This window comes from Argopecten irradians, chromosome 12 (assembly GCF_041381155.1).
Source record: "Argopecten irradians isolate NY chromosome 12, Ai_NY, whole genome shotgun sequence".
Lineage (NCBI taxonomy): Eukaryota > Metazoa > Mollusca > Bivalvia > Pectinida > Pectinidae > Argopecten > Argopecten irradians.
In genome coordinates, this window is record NC_091145.1 from 18528325 (window position 1) to 18544621 (window position 16297).

Consider the following 16297-nt stretch of genomic DNA (forward strand, 5'->3'; position numbering starts at 1 on the left):
TTTATAAGTTCAGATAAGATATATTAAAACCTAATCCGTCGTCTATATAGACAAAATGCAGATTTAGAATATTTACATATGTGTTTGTAAGTATTAGTTCAAAAACATGGATGATGACAAAGTCGGAGGCACTGTTAATGTAGATTTAATCAACAGGGACGCCAATGATATCAATACCCACGTGCAGGTGAGGTTTCTCTTGTTTCGCTGTATTGTTTGTTTTACTTACCGAGGGTAATATTGTCATATATATGTATTAGTAACGCCCCAACCTTTTCTGTCTTAAAACGGGGACATCAAACGTATGGACTCTATATAGCTTGTATAATATTTTTTCTTTTAATTTTTATTCATCATATTTATTTTTTTTTAATTGTTAATACTCTGTTTTCACTAATACAGAGAAAAATATTAATAATCCATTGAATAACTGGTTTCAGCTAGAGATATAAATAGCTTATTGACATTAAAATATTCTACTTTTGAACATGACCTTTGACATGGCTGCAGTATGGAGTTTACATAAAACAGAGTTTTGAAATCTTAATAAACAAGAGGCCCATGGGCCTTAACGGTCACCTGAGTTTGTTTAGAATGAGATATAAACACTAATATACTGACCCTTGACGTCGGTCAGTGATTTTATAAATTTCACTTTTTAATCTATCAAGAGTATTTGCTTCCATCAAACCTATGAACTCAGAAGATTTTTTGAAATTTTAAGTCATTTTGACCCTGTTTGGCCCCGCCCCTGTGGTCCCAGGGGGTCAGCGAGGACTGACATGGATGTTATAAAACTTTATCTCAGGCTTAAAATTCTTATCAAGTTTGACTCATTTCCTATGAAAATTGAGCAAAAAATATTCATAAATGTGTTTTTCATATATAAACTAAAGTAAACTTGACCCCTTCCCCAAGGGGAAATGTGAGACCCCAGGGTATATAATTTACAATTTTTATAAAAAAAAAACCTGAAGACCTTTCCATCTATAAAGAGTATTTGATTCTATTATTTCCAAAATTTAAGAAGATTTTTCAAGTTTTAGCCTTTTTGCCCCTTTTGGCCCCTTCCCTCTATCCCAAGGGGGTCGGCCAGGACCAATATGGATATGATATTAAAATGCTATTCAGGCTTATAATTCTAAACAAGTTTGACACATTTCCTATGAAAATTGAGCAAAAAATGCTCATAAATGTAATTTCCCAATATTAACTATAGTAAACTTGACCCCCTCCCCAGGGGGAAACGTGAGACCCCAGAGTCATATAATTCACAAAGACCTTTCCATCTTTGTAAAGTATTTGATTCTACCATTGCCAGAATTTTAGAAAAAGGTTTTTGAAGTTTTAGCCTATTTGATCTCTTTCATCCCCACCCCTCTTTCCCCAGGGGTCGGTCAGGACCAATATGGATATGATATTAAAATGTTATCTCAGGCTAATAATTATAACTAAGTTTGACTAATTTCCTATGAAAATTGAGCAAAAAAATCTCATAAATGTGTTTTCCCTGTATAAACTATGGTAAACTTTACCCCCTCCCCAGGGGGAAATGTGAGACCCCAAGGTCATTTAATTCACAATTTTTGTTAAGGACCTTAAGACCTTTCCATCTATAAAGAGTATTCGATTCTACCATTTCCATAATTTCAGAAGAAGATTTTAGCCTATTTGACCCTTTTTGACCCCGTCCCTAAGGCCCCTGGGGGTCAGTCATGGAAAATTTGTTAAAAAGATTCAATGGCCATCTTATACTGGTAATTCTGACAAAATTTGACTAATTTCTTTTAACGAATGGCCAAATAATGCTCAAAAATATGTTTTCCCTATATAAACTATAGTAAACTTAACCCCTCCCCAGGGGGAAACGAGAGACCCAGAATCATATAATTCACAATTTCTGTAAAGGGCCTTAAAATCTTTCTATCTATGAAAAGTATTTGGTTCTACCACATCTGTGAGTGGAGAAGATTTTTGAAATTTTAGTCAATTTTACCCCTTTTGGCTCCTCCCCCACCCTCGGGGGTGGGGACCATATTATTAACATTTTTGATTGGCCTTATGCCCTAGAAGGTTTGTGCAAAATTTCATTGAAATTGCTTCAGCAGTTTTGGAGAAGAAGTCGAAAATGTAAATTGTTTACGGACATACGACGGACGACGCCCAACGGAAGACGCACGACGCACGACGACGGACAAAAGGCTATTAGAATAGGTCACTTGAGACTTCGTCTCAGGTGACCTAAAAAGAGAACCGAAATTTCAAAAACATTGAAAGGCTTTAAGCATTTATTGAGATATATAATAATATCAAATAAACAATATGTATTTCATTACGCCATACGACTAAAGTGAACAGTCGGGCAAGGATGGCTAAAGTCGGTAAAAATGGTGTGAATGTATCCAGTATAATTTCTTATGAAATAGAAATAGAATATCTCTCGTCAAAATCTGTCTGCGTACGAAGAAATTAATTTTAAGTATAGGAATCCTAAAACGTCCTCCCGGCTGACTATATCGGTGGTTACATTTCCACGCAGCCTCGCTTTCAATGCTTCAACTTTTATTTATTTCAATGGTCAGAACTGGGAAATGTAAGCAGAACTTGACCGTCGTATTAATATGTGAGAACTTTTGGAAGGCCAATGAACGCATTTAGACTTGTTTTCTTTGCCCGACTATTCACTTTAAAGCAGAAAGCTTGTTTAATTATAGGAATTGATGATTTATGCAAACCGCAATATCTACATGTAATTTGTCGATCTCGACCAAACATTTCACTACAGTCGACTACATCCATATGGTAAACAGGTTTAAGTTTACTTAGTAACAGGGTGTTACGGTAATACGCCATTCAACGCCTAATGGGAATGAAATTGATATTTGTATATTCCTTGTTTATGATGAATAATACTTATATTCTATCGAGTAGGATGAAAATTTTGAGAAGCACCAGTGGAAAAAAAATATAAAAGTTTCCACCACGTGAGATGAGTAGTTATAACTCTTGTTCATCACGAAACAAATAACATTTTGTTTATTACGTCTTTATGTCTCTATCTTAGATCTAGGCTAGGCCTACTAATACTAGTACATGACTTCCGATCTGCGGTGATACCTATGTATTCCCCTTTTATTTATTTATCGTTTATTAATTTAGTTATACACATGCGCCGCAAATTTCAATAACAATAACATGAAATAAACAAATCCAATACATAGATGCTCCAACAAGCAAACATTAAAATACATTAGAAAGATGCACGTAATGTTACATTTTGGTTTGATATTTCAAAACAGGTATTCCCGCCAAAACTATAATTTCACTGTAAATGCTGTGCTCTGACAGTCAATACTGAGTGAATACCACATATTTTTTCACAATAAAACCGTATAGTTTACTGTTACAATATAATAAGTTAAATTTCGTAGTATACCAAGCAATGGGAATCTATAGACTTGTTTGAGTTACTCCCCTTTCTGTAGCTCTTTGTTACTGGTCACTGTAATCACAGCAAAGACTTCCATATGATGGTATTATCACAGAAGCTTGACGTTCTGTCAATAATATATAGCATAAATATATATAAATACCTTAGTATATGGGGATATTTATATATTTTTATAGGGGCATTTATATATATTTATGCTATACACATGTACATTATTCACAGAACGTCAAGCTCCTGTGATTTTAATATTTAACAAATAGGCATATATTTCTACATATATATTATAATTAACAACACATTGAAATACTTACTATCGAGATTCCAAATCATCTAAAAGCCACAAAAACATACCTAAGAAAATCGTCAAATGTCTTACACAAGGACAATATAGAAATAAGTATTTTTGTACAACAATTAATACCAAAGATATACCCATTTCAAGCAATATACTGAAATTTGAATTCAGATCCTCAGTGGTATTTAAAATCTGGTAGTGTTTGTTTTACCTTACACCTCATTAAAGTTCAGCGGTGTCTTACAATATCAGGAGTGTCCTTCAACTCGGTAAAACAAAAGTCAAGATCCTATCGTTAATCTACCGAATCACATACGCCAATAGGTAAGCACTAATGCCGGGTCGATCTTTAAACCCAGGATGGGGACTGACAGTTAAACAATGGAATAAAATGTCTGCATTGTTTTTTTGCAGGTAGGTCTAAGTGTATCCGTATGTAGTTCAATTAAGATAAGCTATATATCCTAGTATGCAAAAACAGGTCTCAGTTTGTCTGAGAGGTATCCATAGCTCCGGCCATTTTGTGTATTATCGAGGATTTATTTTTCAATAAGGTGAAAATTTACATCGTTCAAATGGACACAGCCATTTTTCTTTGTTAATCCTACGTGCGACAAATGCTAAAATCAAGTGATCTTTTGTGTGTTTTAACATAACTCTAGAGGAAATATTCACGTCAATAATTAAACATGAATGATGACATTGCCGGTGTCAATGTTGACCTAGTTCAAAGGGATGCAAATGATATCAACGCTCATCTCCAGGTAAGTGGGGTCCAGATTATCATAACAACCCCTTTCTGGCACTGCACAGTTGTTGAATTTCGTTTGGATTTAATTTCGCGATCCCCTCCTCGATAATTATTTGCGGAGAGAAATGTTCGCATAGCAACACGCTATACAGATTATTATAGCATACTCTTAAAAATATTTTCCACAAAAAAAATATATTTAGAACATTTAGCATCTAATTACAAAGGGAGAAGGAAAATGTCTCGTTGTTGGTATACAGTACAATAACAAAAATTGATCTATTTTTTTTCAAAATCATCAACAACCATCTAGAAAATAAAACATGTTTCCTGAACTACACTATGGAAGAGTAAAAAATTGATTTAGATCCCCAGCAATGGTAGGCCTAGGGTGACCTGTTATGAACTATTGTCTTTATATAGGTTAGGGAGTTTGTAGTATACAATGGATTGTTTTTTTAATGCTCATATAACCAAACTTGTTCAATATATTAGGAAGCAAAAAGTTCACTAACTCCTATTGCCTTGTTGTTTAATGTAGAAATATTTTACCACCCAATTTACGTTAGCGATCAAATTATCAGTAGCCAATGAATTATCATAATTATGTAAATTAACTCATTCACCCCTGAAAATTTATAATGAACTGTTCCACCCTTTGCTAATCTGAGTGGGTCTGATAAATAACTTGTGTTAAATATTTTGAATGAAAGAGAAGCATTTGAAAATCAGTTGTCATTGACAAAAAAATGTCTGTCATGAAAGATCACTAAAAGTCAATTACACATTTTGAAAAGAAAGTCTACCAATGCGATATACTAAAACCGAAAATTTGAAAATGAAAATACAGTAATAGTCGTTGTTACTAATATAGCGCTATTGTACGTTGGAAGGGAGATAACACGAGAATAAGTATAGTACTTGTCAGTTACATGCAATATAAAATGATATAAAGAATCATACCGAGAAATAAACAGACAATGACATCCTTATTATAAACAACCAATCATCAAATATGTACAAAAATGATCATAAAAAATATAAATAAACAACGCTATTGTTTTTTGGTTTGTTTCTCTTTTTTTTAATTTCTAGATTGGCAATACAATATTCAGCAAGAATATATTTATATCAACGGTTAGAGTAATCACTGCTATTTTTTTTTTTTTTTTTAATTGAATGATTATAATGTAATAGACACGTGGTCGAAAACCTTTATAATTGTTTAGTACAGTCTGATTAAACAAATTTTACATCTGAAAAAAGATATTATGCAACGTCAACGAAATATTATAACAAGTAATATCGAAGGACAGATTTTCTCTTTTTCTTTTTTCAATATGAAGTCAGACTTGTGCCTATTGTTCTATTGTCATCGACTTATTCTAATTTTAGATTAGGACTAAAGTACCTAGATTTGACCAGATTTATTGCAGGTGACGTCACACTAAATCATATTTCACGCTTTCTCTTGTAGAACATCTGGTTCTACTCTAAACATTTAAAGAACCTCCCTAACATTTATTTCTGTTTTACTTCGTCATTAGCCGTTATCATTGATCTATTTACAAGGGAAAAAAAATCTCTGAATCGACATTTTTTCGTATTAAACACATGTATTATACAAAACATGATATCCAACTCAGTTTAATTAACAAACCATAAGCTTGCTATGATATATAACAAAAACAAAGTGACATGATAAATGCTAAAAATAACACTATTAAAACGCCATACTGTTAAAAGACGTGACTGCTAGGCTCTACAGTGGTAACTCGGCTGTAATTACAGGTATACTATTGTATTTTTATAAAGGTATTTGTTATCAATGCTTGCCAAAGCATACCTGTACAGTTAAATAGACACAAACCTAGCTACAGGCTAAACAAAGGGGGCCATAAAGGTATTAAAAACAATAGGTAGTAATTACATCTGGGTCACGACACTGGTAGAATATTGATAGTCAGGATTTCACCTGGTAGGAACAACGAAACTTAACGAAAAACGCTAAAAAAACTTAATACAGTAAAATGGATGACGATGATACGGGAAAGGCCAATGTGGACTTAGAGATAAGAGACGCAAATGAAATCAACACCCATCTTCAGGTTTGTACAGCCATTTCTTCAGTCGTTCCGTGTACCAATACATTTACAAAAATATGGCCGAAACCGATATCCTGAATATTCTTTGACGATTTTTACACTTTATGAACATATTTAGAAACTTTTTTTATAATAAGCATATAAAATTGAAAATTTGCATACACTTAATATATTGTCCTACGGTTGACTTTGCAATTAATAATAACTACGTCAAATAACTCATTCAACCCTGAATATTCAAATGAACTATTCACATTTGATCGCTGGAACAGTTTATTATTAAATTACAGGTATTGAGTTCATAACATAACAACTTCAGTCAAAAAGGCTAAAGAAAGCCTATCATCAAGTGCATTTAAAGTAAGCAACGTAAATATGTAAATATATATTTATTCAATTATACAGATTGTAAGTAATTACCATACCATAATGCCAAAAGTTGTATTACTTCAAAGCTCTAGATACTGACAGCATTTTGATTTCTGAAGAGATTAATTAATAGAGACAATATTGAAATCAGTATACCTTCTAACAGAATTGATTTGAAATATTGATGTGAAGATTGGATAGTGTCAAGAGATAAGCAAAGGATTGACTTCCAATATCACAATTGTTTAATACCAATGATAGATATTCTATTTCGCGATTTCAAACAGCTTTCCATTTTCACGAACGTCGGTCTTTTCTATCGTGCACAGTATAGACAGGGGATATGTATAATAGGTATAATGAAGCCGTAATAACCTATTAATTATGCGCAAATCAGACCACTGTTAATTTCACTGTATGTACTACTGAAAAAAAATCAATAATGCATATCTAAATTTTGCATAAATATTGATTTAATTTATTTCAACTTATCTCTGCTTCAGATGCAATTAGTTAAAAAGTGTCTCAATGCATGTTTTCAGAATATTTATGCTTTAAAGTCACAAACCTCAAATGTATAACATATAAAAATCCAAACCTAAACCTCGTGACCCAATGAGTCTTACACTCCACAAAGCATGTAAATTAGGTTAAAAGTAAACTATATATATTAACAAATCTTATATTTTCAACTCACTTTATCAATGGCACTACCTCCACAAATGTTGGTCAAATCTGAGTTGGCAACAATACTAAGTTATAGGGAAATTCGACATTTCTACCGGGAAAAATAATTATACCTTTTTATATCCCGAAACAAACATTGATGGCAAAAGTTGATATTCTTTGAGAGTTTTACAGATCAAACACAAAAATCAACGCAGTATGCTTAATGTCTAAGCTTTTGTTGGTGTTGTTTACTTGTTTGTTTGTTTGTTTTTTCTCGTTTGATTACGGTTTATTCGCCAGTGGGACACTACATGACACTATCAACTTACTCATAAAGCTTTTGGGTTGTCGTCATGAAATCAGTTTGAAAAATATTTTAAAGATGGTGGGAATTTAAATTTATTTCCCGTTTTGCTTGGGATATACATCCTCAGTTTGTGAAACGTGTACGTATTTTGGTAGACTGAAGAGACAAACCAGCCGTACCACTTTCTTAAACTACCACTTTTATAGACTATTGTTTGCTCAGGGGAGAAAACACAGAGCATTACTCTAAGGGGCGAGCGCTCAGATGAAGGTCAAAATAGAGGCGGTGTCAATGGAGATTGTATCAAGAAGAAAGTCGGTTAGAAATGATAGAAAAGATAATGTCTTAAATTTAGTCGCCTTTAACGATCCCGCCATGAGGACAGCAAAAATTCGTGTCACAAAAAATATAAGCAAAGAAATTCGATACACGTAATCCATCATTATATTATGCAAGCAAGAATATTGTTATACATGATTGGTAAACAACTAGGCAATCCAATATGTGGTTCCACTTAGTACAGTAAGAAGTTAGTTACATAATGAAACAATCACACGTTTCTAAATAAATGCCAAGAGGTCAATTGAACCATAGTAACATTCGATATTTCTGATACCAGACTTGTAGTCGGGAAAACAAAAGACTTCGAATTAAACAGTGTATTCGAGTTACATGAGTTTCGAATTCACGAGAATCAAAGTTAGTTACAAAACATTAGTATGAAAATTGCTCTTTTTTTGTTTCAGGTTGAGTTTGAGGATGTGTTTGCCGAGCCATATGGTACACACAGTGTCGAGTGTATCTGGAAGGTGACGTTCGTCTGCTACAGGTGTACAAAAACCTGCTGTTACAATTTATGCGCCATCTTTACCGGTATATTTGTGGCTTTCTACTGGGGTATGGAGTTCGCGATGTTGACGTATACGCACGTGTGGTGCTGCACACCAGGCATGCGCATGTTCATCATCCAGTGTAATCAGTGTCAGAAATGTTTTGGGACGGTTATAAACTGTTTTCTGGCACCCGTGTGTGAATCCTGTGGATTATTTTTTAGTAACATAGCCGTAGCGCATCATGGAGCTCCACCGATGCCAGTACCAGAGAAAAAGTAGTCCTGACTCAACGGCACATTTATCCATATTAATCCGCCAGAACACGAAGATGGTACACAGACGTCTACGTATAATACGTGTTGCTTGGCTGAATGTGTTTATATCTCTATCTGATAACTTTATCTGACAGTGTGGATTATAATCTGAGATTACATGAAGATGAAACTGTCTATCGCTGTCATATCTTTCTTAACTTTACGGATTGTGTATTGAAAGATTGTGGTAGTAAAGAACATAATGATAGGAGAGAGATGATTATCAGTAAAATATAGGTTAGAGACGCCGGACCATGTAGGACGCTATGTTAAAGTGCATATTTGAAAAACATTAACGATAAAATCCAACGTTTTCATTAAAAATCATCATTGAATCGATTTCACTATTGATGAAAATTGTGAATGCAAAATGTAAATATTAGTGTTTCTTGGACAAAGTTTTTAATATGAATATGATTCTATTCGGTATTCTGGAACATAGATTCTTGTTTACATAAATACTTTGTGTTATCATGTCTTGGATGTATGCATTACAACATAATTCTTAATATTAAATTATGTGTAGCGGGTGCGATATGTTTAGAAAATGACAAACCCGCTGGGTTCAGATTCTTTCATGTTTATTCCATTTTTAAAAGATATTCTGTAAATATAATAAAAACACAATTAGAACATTCAACTCTCACAACATACCTCATTCGTTCAACATCTAATCACGCGAATAACTTTCAAAGACAAACTTTACATTTCACACAATACCGAATACGTATTATTGCAAAAATAGATACGATATATAAAAGTAAAAACACACATTTACAATACGTATGGTTTAACACTGTATACTCCGTATGTCATGCGCTATTTGCTGGTCCGATTTTGCCAAACAAACTGTTGGAGTACCTGGCATATTCTCAACTGAACAAGTACCTGGCATATTCTCAACTGAACACGATGGCATGATTATTTGGTTCCATCAATACAATTCACACGAGTTCTATGTCTTCTCCAGAAATATACTTTTTCTCATATTTCACTGAATTTTACAAGCAGCTTCACAAATTACATATCAAGAGTAAGACTGACAGTTAGCTAGGGTATATACCAACAATTAATGAAATTAGTTCTGTTCAATTGCAGCACAGTAATGAGTTTTAGGCTTGCAAAATATCACTGTTGAAAGCCTTTACATGAACCTTAAGGCCAAACATAAAGTATGTCGATGGAAAAGAGACACGTCTTTGGGAAGATCTATCAATTGTACTTACACAGCAGGTGCCTATGGGCATAAAATTGCATTGTTCTGGCTTGGCGATGTGAGAGAATATAAATTAATGACGAATTGAAACAATTTCACTCTTCAACTTTCCATTTATTCTCCCGGAAACCGGAAGTTTACAACTAAGTACAAAACAACAAATTCCGGATATTCTATTGATGGTTTTAAATAAAACCTATCGTGTATATATACCAATATGGTAAACAAAATATGAGTCTTAGATAACGTGTCAACATGTATGCGGTCCTAGTTTCCAATTCCATCCGTCGTCATCATTATCTTAAAACTATGCTGTATTGTGTTACATTGGCCTTACGTTATCCCAAATTTTCACAGCTCTAGTTCTGATATCACTGATAATATCACCTAGCCCTTATTGACTGATAGCATTATATCAGACACGTTTAAACATTCATTAGATAAACTAATCATAGCAGGTGAATAACATCAGGAATATATCTAAGTTATGTACATGGCTAGGGTATGCAGACCTTATTTATTTTCTGTGTATAAACAAAACTGGATTGTGTGATTCGCTATGTTTTTAACTTCATTCTCATCGAATACATGAAGATCAAGTAATTGTTGGGTTTTTTTTTGTCGTTTTTTTTTTTTTTTTTGTGGGTTTTTTTTTTGCCGAAGAAGATAAATTATAAAAACCTTTGTAAAATGTACTCAAACACCAGGTCAGATGGAGTTACACACACGTCGTCCGTGCATTTCATTAAAGTTGTCCACTTCAAATGCTATACGTAATTAAATTAATTGCGTTGGTAAAGTAATTAAATTACTAAGTCAAAGGTCCTTTGAGTTGCAATTATAATTTAATTGAGCAAATCTGAACGTAATTGCAATTTAATTAATTACATATGCCAATTCCTGCTCTTAGTCTGTGCAGACTAATCAAAAGCGCAGAAGCGTACTAAAGTGATAGATTGCCTGTTATTTAACATTATTGCAATCGAAATGTTGCTTAAATTTATATTTCCATCTCTCTCCTTCAATATTGTGGGCTGCAGTGGCCCGACATAATAAAAGAATGTTTCAATCTCTTGGACGTGGGACAGTTGTATGGGACTGGCTGAAAGTCGGTGGTTTCTCTGTGGATACTTCGGCTTTCCCTACCTCCTAAACATAGTACAGTAGGTCCTGCCCGTCAATAAGACGTTAAGCTAGACCTTAAATATTGCTACATACATCTCTAACTTCCCTCTCCCAATATTGATTTTGAAGCCCTCTTGTCAAACAGTAAATAGACGGTCGTATGTCCAGAGAAGGCTCTACCCTCTAAAATATCGTGACATGCAACTGAGGTCGAAACTGAAATATCCGTCACTGAATAATTATGTAGGGCGTGCGAGGCCAGGCGCTGGACGCTGAGTGGACGATTATCGCCACTATCTACATAGAATGTATGTAAAGGAGTAAGTTAATCGCACGAGATCTCTCAAGCAGGTACAGTCCCATTGTACATAGATGGTTAAGGTACATGTTAATCAGGGGGCACGTCTGTGTATACATAGGATATCATGTAGGCGTACAGTGTATCTCTGACGGAGGATGGAAGTCCATCTCAATACTACACGTCGTAGTCTAAGCGCTCTCGGATAAAACAACACAAAACACACGGCCGCCTTTCATATCCAATGGATACATACAGTGTTACACAAGCTTAGAACTCTGTGTCGTATGGGTTCGTAATATAGTGACCAAAACTTAAATATATTTTTCTAGATTTTTTTTCATAAAGTTCAAATATGGCGGATAATATTTCACAAAGAAGTGATGACGGGGTCAGGAATCCTGGCGACGAAGAAGGTGGAGGTCGAGGTCAGGAGCAGGGGTCACCAACAAAACCGTCATCAAGGTCGCCGTCCATGACATCGGCGGGATCCAATGCTTCAAAATCCTCCTTCCGTAAGGAAACAAAACCGGAAGTACACAGAGCAGCGCCACCAGTGCCGGTTTCGCCACCAAGGCCGATTTCCGTTAGGACATCAAAGGTATGGTTTAGTAGGCCTATTGTTGTTTTCGCGATTATACTTTTCAGTGGTTCGTAGACTGATAAAAATTACTATTATTGTCACTCAATTTCAAGGACAAAGCCTCATTTTTGCTTTGTTCTTTTTTATATCTTTGATTATCAAAGTAATTCAGTGGATCTCTAGTCGAGGAACATGCATTGCAATTTCATAATTGCACAGCGGGGAATTGCATGGCATGGGCGTACACGTAGTTTACGATAACCGTGATTTTCATAATGGCGTCGGTTCATCATAAATTTCAAAATATAAAGACAAAAAACTTATTAAATTCAAAATTTTTTATTATATCATAGGTAAAACAACAGACATCTACCGCAAAAATCAACATTGTTTCCAACCCTCGCGCTTTAAGCGACAGACTCACGATTTTCATCGTCTATCTCCCACGAAGACGTGTCTCATGCAACATGAGACAAATTCTCACGACATTTGAAAAACATTTCCCGCATTCTCACGCAAAGACAATATCTTTGCGTGGGAATGCGGGAATAGATTTAAGACATAACATATGAAATAACATAACCCAACTATATTTTGCCTGTCGCTAGTCAGATATTACGAGAATTAATGAATGTCACAAACACATCTATTTGTACTTTTGATATTACCCCTTGGTACGTTCACGCGTGTAACAAGACGTGTTTTACTTCGCGAAAATGGCATCGCACATTTGTTACCACTTTTTAACTCCTGTTTGGGAATCTCCCTCCCCCTTGTCATCTTTATGAATTGGCAACTCTGGTAAAAGAGTATTATTTTTTACAGTATGATAACACATATGACGACATACCCATCAGCGAAGGCGAACATCGACAGGAGCAGCAGCAACCCTTCCCACCTGCGCGTGTCTCCGTCACTCCGACATTGGAGACTCAAACCCATGTCCACACACCTCGAGTCAGTGTCCAGTACAGCAAGGAACCTGTCGTCCCTCATATGGACTTGTCTGACAGGGACCCGACACACATGAATGATGATGTCAAGGTGAGTGATCAAAGTATAGTGTTCAGCAGGGGTTACAATCACTTACGATTTCTACACCCCTGGATTATCTTATAGTAAAGCTGGAGGTAAGAGAACAGGTAATTTAGTCGTTTGATGTACATCAAAAGAGCCGTATAACGGTACACTGTGGTTAACTGTATGGCTTCGAAGTATGGCGTCGCTCTCTCTAGTCTTCAAAGACATTTTTTGCAGACCTGTGATTGGTTCAGATTTGTTCCCCTGAGTTGCCTTCAGTTTTACTATGAAATAGTCCAAGGATGTATAGATCCGCATTTTAATGAAAGCAGAGTACGGCTGATGCAACCGAACACGAGACGTTTGGAATGGTTTTCGTCAACAATATTAAATATTCTAATAAATTCAATTCATAATCAAGTAAAATTGAGCGATAAGCAGAAATGCATGGTGGCGGTATAGGGCCATCTTGCAATATCGCCATCTCACTCTGTCAACTTTGGGTGGACAACGCGAAATCGCGACAAAGCGACGGTATTGTCAACGTCGTATTGCCGCTCTGTTGTCTTAGCATTTTCGCGATGCCGTGTTGTCGACCTAACGTCAACAGGGCGTTATTGTGAATAGAAATGAGATAAAAGTATAATTTTCTGACATTGCTGACTATGTAAATGAACTTTATCTGGTTTATATAATTAACATTTATTTATTTTATTACATAGGTGGAGTTCGATGATCTTTTCGCGGAGCCTGATGGGGCCCACAGTATCGACTGTGTCTGGCTAAATAGTGCAGTAGTGTTCACAAAGACTAAATACTGGTGCTACAGGATTCTCACAGCCATTTTTGCGATCCCATGTGCCTTCTGTTGGGGTGTCAGCTTCGCGTGCCTCACGTGCGGCTTTGTATGGAACGTTCGACCATTGATAAGGCGTTACGCCATAGAAATAATTCCCTGTGCTAAGATTTGGAGAATATTTATAGAGGCCATCATAAGTCCCATATTCGAAGCATGTGGAAAGATATTTAGTGGAATAATTATCACTGTAAAGAAAGAGTGAAAAGACTTGTATATCATCCTCGATACTCCAGGGGTTACTATCACTGTCGTTATACGTCGTTATATCCACGACAGTGATAGTAACCCCTTGAGTGTCGAGGATGGTTGTATAGATACGTCACACAATTTGTTTGATCTTTTTTTAAACATTTAATCGTGCATGTTTATAAAGATTTTTTCTGGTATTTTAGTGATTAAAAATAACACGACATTCGAGTTCTCTGTTCACTTAATGTGCATGCTTCTGACAACATCCTATTTGTGGTCACGTTCTGGTAAACTTTATATTCCATGTACATCATCTCAAATATATTTTCTGCACCTTGCTACATTTATTGAAAATGACATTTCGACATAGCATACCTATTCATATTTCTATATTGTATTCAATGTGAGAAATGACTACATACACACAAATGTAAATCGTCCCCGTCAAGAAATTTGGAAGCAGCAATTTGATTGGTCTATAAGAAAGGTCATCAGGACGTGACCCCATATGAGATGTTTTCAGATTATCTATGACACAGTGAGAATAATATATAATATATTTTAATCAGATTGCAGACTCTGGTGGGTCCATACATAAACTCTACCTAATTATCATATCACTGTGCATCCATCTAGATACATGTGTAACTACTACTAGATAACAAACAATGTGCTGTAAATCTAATCATGGCAGCATCAGTTATTTTCGTGGCGTGATATTTCGCGATTTAGTGGGTCATCCACGCGAAATATTGATCCGTAAAATATTCAGAATGGGTTGAGTGATAGATACCCTTGAAGGCAAATAGAAAATTCTGATTCCTTTGAAAATGAATTTGCGAAGATTTTGACCCGCGGAAATAGGCATAACCGGTAAAATTCGTGTAAAAGTCGATAGTCGGAATGTACACGCTACATCCCCAGGTCACGATTCCCTAATGAGCACAGACCGAATAAAATCGCAATCCATTAAACGAATGCATCCCTGAAGTACAGATCCTCAATATAAAATCAGTTACTTATAAAAATTGCACATTGGTATCCCTTAGCGATCCCAACGATTCATTTATTGTCATACAAATCAAACTACCACCGATCTCGGCCATTTTTTGTTAATCGTCTCCGATTTGATACAAGCTCTCCGATTGGTCCACTCGCTTCTCGGAGTCAATCAGAGAGCTTGTATCAAATCGGAGACGACTGACAAAAAATGGGCGAGATCGGTGATAATCTGTTCTGCATGATATAAAATGGAGCGTGGGGATCGCTAAGGGATACCAAAGTGCAATTGTTATAAGTAAGTGCATTCGTTTAATGGATTGCTATTTTATTCGGTCTGTGCTCATTAGAAAATCGTGACCTGGGGATGTAGCGTGTACTTTTTTTTTACACAAATCCTCGTAATTCAACTTTCGATATGAAATAAAATTCGCCCATAAACCTATCATATCACATACCGTAGTGACCAGTAAGGAATTGTCTTCAATGTAAGCTAAAAAATATCCAGATCGGATGTTTTTTGTGGTGTTTAGAGCATATTGAAATTAATTACCCTATTTTCTGGAAATGGGATGTATACAGGTCTAATGTAAGTAAACAACCTTTCAGTATTTTTAGTGGTTTTTTTTTTGGTTTTTTTTTTTGCGCTCGTCGTAAACCTATGCTTGAAATAGCGGAAAGCGCGTATAGTCCAGTAAAAATATGAAAAATAGAGGCCTAACCTCCAAATAATCGCAACAGTATTTGTTTTCTGCTTTTGGTGTTGGAGGATCTTAGTATTTTACCATGAAAAAATTCGCCAAAAATCATATGTTCGGAAAGTCGTTTTTTCAACACCAGAAAAATAAGAAAATATAAAGAAATCACACTTTTGACCACTTTTAAAGGGACAATTCAGTCTAAGAGAACATTAA

At 35.3% G+C, this 16297-nt stretch overlaps 2 protein-coding genes across 4 annotated transcripts; both read left to right on the top strand.

Annotated features, from left to right (window-relative positions):
• Positions 1–9667, top strand: LOC138336144 (caveolin-1-like). Of its 3 annotated transcripts, none has more exons than XM_069285468.1 (2): positions 1–187; positions 8694–9667. In XM_069285468.1, the coding sequence occupies exons 1-2, from the start codon at positions 107–109 to the stop codon at positions 9057–9059; spliced, it is 447 nt and encodes a 148-aa protein (XP_069141569.1). In that variant the 5' UTR covers positions 1–106; the 3' UTR covers positions 9060–9667. The 3 variants fall into 3 exon arrangements, with proteins under 3 accessions (XP_069141569.1, XP_069141571.1, XP_069141570.1); XM_069285470.1 differs by lacking the exon at positions 1–187 and adding an exon at positions 4199–4510; XM_069285469.1 differs by lacking the exon at positions 1–187 and adding an exon at positions 6385–6605.
• Positions 9668–11595: 1928 nt separating this feature from the next.
• Positions 11596–14607, top strand: LOC138336143 (caveolin-1-like). The gene is made up of 3 exons (XM_069285467.1): positions 11596–12334; positions 13142–13360; positions 14059–14607. Exons 1-3 carry the CDS (start codon positions 12089–12091, stop codon positions 14395–14397), a joined length of 804 nt encoding a protein of 267 aa, XP_069141568.1. The 5' UTR covers positions 11596–12088; the 3' UTR covers positions 14398–14607.
• The last annotated feature ends 1690 nt before the right edge of the window (positions 14608–16297 follow it).

Bases quoted from the DNA above. Each gene is read 5' to 3' on its own strand.
- LOC138336144 (XM_069285468.1), top strand. From the start codon at position 107: ATGGATGATGACAAAGTCGGAGGCACTGTTAATGTAGATTTAATCAAC. The intron at 188-8,693 runs GTGAGGTTTCTC...TTTTTGTTTCAG, and splicing joins ATATCAATACCCACGTGCAG to GTTGAGTTTGAGGATGTGTT.
- LOC138336143 (XM_069285467.1), top strand. From the start codon at position 12,089: ATGGCGGATAATATTTCACAAAGAAGTGATGACGGGGTCAGGAATCCT. The intron at 12,335-13,141 runs GTATGGTTTAGT...TATTTTTTACAG, and splicing joins TTTCCGTTAGGACATCAAAG to TATGATAACACATATGACGA. The intron at 13,361-14,058 runs GTGAGTGATCAA...TTTATTACATAG, and splicing joins ACATGAATGATGATGTCAAG to GTGGAGTTCGATGATCTTTT.